This window comes from Amblyomma maculatum, chromosome 2 (assembly GCF_055883805.1).
Source record: "Amblyomma maculatum isolate TAMU_Amacu chromosome 2, ASM5588380v1, whole genome shotgun sequence".
NCBI classification, from domain to species: domain Eukaryota; kingdom Metazoa; phylum Arthropoda; class Arachnida; order Ixodida; family Ixodidae; genus Amblyomma; species Amblyomma maculatum.
In genome coordinates, this window is record NC_139345.1 from 166,359,998 (window position 1) to 166,364,297 (window position 4,300).

The following is a 4,300-nucleotide window of genomic DNA, read 5'->3' on the forward strand; positions in this document are numbered from 1 at the left end:
GGCCTAAATCAAGTTGTCTTCACATAAGCGGTACCTTGCGACTGCAGTGCGTGCGAAAATAAGAAGCATTAGAAAAATAAAACTGCTTCCAAATTTTTTGCAGACCTTGAAACCCAACGATGAAAAAGAAGTGAGAAAAAAAATAACAAGGAAAAACAAAAACCATAAAGTATGCGTCTGCCCCTGGAAAAGTTAACAATATATATTTCAAAAAACTATATGCTGCGTCTGCTCATAGCAGAACTAAAAAAAGTAGATAATTGGACGCACGGTATATTCATTTCTGCACCGTCGCAGAGCTAAAAGAAAAATAACTAAAAAATGCTGTATGCTGTTTCTCATCACAAGAAAATAAAGTTAAACACATAAGCCTAAAATTAGATTTAGTGAATCTGATTACGTAATATAAGTGTGAAGACGCCAACTGTTTGGACCAGAAGTGCCTGTTACGCCCCAGATGCTTGTACAGCAGCCGTGAGGTTCCGCGTGACCTGCACATAAAAAAAAGCTCCAATTAGGAATTTATACTGTTGAATAACTACTCCGAGTTTTGTGTGTGAAATGTTCGGTATTCAGGCACTTTGGACAAGTAATGGTTATAGTATACTCCTGGCAGTGCTAGAAGCCGAGTTGTCACAACCAATTTCCAAGAAGCAGAGGTGTTCAAAAATAAGTGCCAGTACATTATGTTAAAGTGATGGTTTCTGCTTCACAAAATGTGGTGGGTGCTGTGAGTACACACCTCCAGCACGCTTTCATGGAATGCATCGTCTTGCTCGTTGCGGAGCTCAGCCAGGTTTGACATATGGCGAGTCTCAAGGTGCGCCTGCCGAAATAATTCCTCGCCATCATCAGGCTGGTGTCGCATCCTCCTAGGTTGCGATGTTAATTGCCTAGGTATGGGCTGCGGCAAGGACTGCGACAAAGGCTGCGGTGAAGGCTGCGGTGAGGACTGCGGCGAGTACTGCAGTGAAGGGTACGGCGAGTACTGCGGTGTGGCTGTTGGAGAAAGAAATGTCCTCATGATGCAACGCGCTATACAGCGGAATGTGGCGGAATTTCTTACATTACTGCTGATGTGAATGCAGTAGACACCAGCCACAGAAGGCACAACTGGTGGCCAATACGCAATACTGTTGCAGCATATTTCATGTGAACATTCGACAGACTGTTACGGGCCATCACAGCCTGATTGAGTAGTGTGGCCATGTCAGAGACAGACATTTTTAACGATAATGCATTATCATTGCACTTGTACTACTACTACTACGAGCGCTGTTAATACTCATGCATCTACAACAAAGCGTAGTGTGGAGTATGCGTAATGGCAGGTAAACTCACAAGCAGTGGGACTCGGTGGATCCTGTTCCTCCACACAGGCTTCCACAGGCTGCACCGCACCTCTCGAAGTACTCGCACTGGGGTGCAATAAAGACGTAATTAGCAGCAGCAATGGACAGACTGTCAGATAAGTTTTCAACAATCGATCAGCATGTTCATTTTAAACAAAGTAACGATGAGGTAAGCAGCGTGCAATAGTAAGGCATACAAATCATACGTTGAAACGGTTCTCCCACCTGCTGGAGTGACCCACGCTGCCGCTCGTCCCCGCCCTGCCTATAGTAGACATCCTGCTGCCTCCGCTTGTCCCCGGCCTTTCGCCTGAGGACACCTTAGGCTGTATGCTGGTGAGCTTCTAGCGGTGGCTGGCGGCGGGCTGGTACGCCTGTGAAAAAAACCATAATGGCACACGTTCGCACACAACTGCCGTATGCTCATGCAAGAAAAGTATGTGTCAACTGCTTGCAACGACACCGCGGTTCAGAAACCACGACGGCCACTTACCTTACGCCCGAAGAGTGCAGGCCCGACACCTGTAGCGTTGGCCGTTGAGAGGAGGGAAGCTTGCAGTGATTTTGGGAAGTATCTGCCTAGTCAGGGGAGGAAGGTCGAGCGAGCCAGCTTTGGTTATGTAGGCCCAAAACAGTTTAAATTATGTTAAGGTGATGCGGGTAGAAACCATTTATTTCAGGGTTTTTACACGACAGAGTAGGAACTTATGAGAGGCCGCACCCTTAGATATTCAGGAAAGAGTCCCTAGTAGGGGCCCCCTGTTGGTTCCACGGTAGCTCGGGTTTACCCGCGAGAGCTCTTTCGCTTTTAAGGTAGAGAGGCCGAGCAGGGCCGCCTCCCAGCTTTGTCAGGTAGTTGAGGAAATCAGGGTAAGTGGGCTTAGAGGGGCATGCTCTTTCAATGTGGTACACAACCGCGAAAGGGCATCACTATGTCTGCAATCACCGTTAAGAGCGGATTAAAATATTGCAGCACTGCCGAATTGAGCACTGTAGTTATGTTTCGAAGCCACTCTCTAAGCGGTCACCCGCCGTGCTCGTCCTGAGGGCGACGGTCTGTTCAGCTGCTGTCATTCGAAAGGGTTCTCCTCTCACTCGCCGTGCTCGGTTGCGCTGACCGGCGGTCTGTTGAGGTGTACCTGCTGGGAACCTTGGAGAACTACTCGGAGTCGAACCAAGTTCACAGCATGTTTATTGCAACTGGTCCCTTCCCCCCCAAAGTCACCCCTGATGCCTCGTTAAATAGGTTCGCTAAACAAAGAACATAACGCTAAGCCAATAGGGACGAAGTAAACTCTCTGGGCGGGGCCAATAGGCTCCAGCATAGTTCCTCCTCACATTCGTAGTCCTCTACGCACATCACGCGTGCACATTCCATGGAGTTCGAATTCGCAGCCGTCGTCACGTGCGTCCTTGCCGGACAGCCAGAGTCCCGTGGGAATGAGCTTCCTGGCTTCCGCTGCTCCTTTACACAAGTGTCCAGCCCGCGCGCGCACACACACACACCTCCACACACAGTGGATGATCTGTGGTTCGGAATACTGCTGCTCGCCTTGCCGACGCGGGATATCCGGAGTCGTCTTGCGGGCGGCGTTGCGTCGGCGACTTGAAATCCGCGCCAGCCAGGCATTCCGCGATCCAGGGTCACGGGAAATGAACGAAAAGTCACGCACCGTGCGCCGGCTCTCAAGTGCAAGCCCCGCAGCTGCGCTCTCGACGAGCAGGCGCCAGTCCAGAAGCCGGCGGCGTGGCATGTCGCGTTGATGAGCGCAACAACTGTGTTGGTACTAATATGCATGTGACCATGCTTCTCGCTTTAGCTTTGCCTTTTCGAAGATGGATGAAAGTGGCTATTCTGGGCTTAATATACTTGAACGCCTCTGTAAGTGCTGGAGGGTTAGGTTCTGATATTATATCAGTGTAGTATATTTAGATAGAAGAAACCCACGCACGTTGTCTTGTCAACTCAGGTGATGTCTTGCGTCTCCTATTGTTTTGCCTATGGAATTATGAGATTTGACGTTCTGAAGATTGATTCATTAGGCTGTTGCAGCGTTAACACAAGGTGCATGGGCGCGCTTTTGCTCTTTCATTCAGAATTTATTTTGAAACACCGACGCATTTAATTTGTCATTTATTAGCATCCAGAAAAGAGAAATGCTCTCTATGCATTCAGTAACACATTGAATGCAGTGATGCCCAGGTTGGGGATTTTAGGTTACAGTTGGAGCTCCGCGATCCCAGATTTGTTTGTTCTTGCACTGTGCAAGCAGTGTAAACAGCGCAGCCTTAGCCTTGAAAATAAGAAAAATGTATACGTAACGAAATGCATAATAATGGCGAAAGGAATGAGAAGTGTCAATGATTTCACAGTAGACTTCGACCAGGGGACTTACGGGACGCAGGAGGAGAGGACCCAGACTGCGGTAATTTATTGCACCCCAGGTGTTGGCGGTGGCAAATACACTTGCTTTGATGTTGTACGCGTTTTCAATTTCGCTGCTTGTATAACACTGAATAATCCTATTTACTAAGTTACACTGCCGCTATGTAGGGAGAGATTCGACCAGCGAAAGCTTCCTGAGGTATTTGTATTAGAGCGCAGCTCTTTGGCATCCGTTCCTGCGTTTCGCACCGTCGGCGTTGTAAAGTTTTTTTTATTGCTTGACAATTTCACGACAGCACAGTTCACAAACCTCAATGTACAAACGCAAACAAAACATTGATATATAATCAGTCTTCTAGGGGCTGGCTTCGTCCCAATAAAACTCCTTCAGAACCATCAAAGGTTCTACATTTGGCAACCAGTCAGTAGTATCACCGGCAAACTTCACAGTTTAGATAAACAAATGCAAAGCCTCACGGAAACGAATTCGTTCAGACCGTGCATCACGATCACAGTAATATTCTGTCATGCGGGAACGCCATATACTGTGGAGGCCCATTGG

The 4,300-nt window shown here is 48.1% G+C and overlaps 1 protein-coding gene across 1 annotated transcript; it reads right to left on the reverse strand.

Annotated features, from left to right (window-relative positions):
• Positions 1-227: 227 nt before the first annotated feature.
• Positions 228-1,734, reverse strand: LOC146200366 (uncharacterized). The gene is made up of 4 exons (XM_084595507.1): positions 1,578-1,734; positions 1,342-1,418; positions 743-999; positions 228-491 (listed from the first exon to the last, which is right to left on the reverse strand). Exons 1-4 carry the CDS (start codon positions 1,628-1,630, stop codon positions 447-449), a joined length of 432 nt encoding a protein of 143 aa, XP_084451633.1. The 5' UTR covers positions 1,631-1,734; the 3' UTR covers positions 228-446.
• Between the last annotated feature and the right edge of the window lie 2,566 nt (positions 1,735-4,300).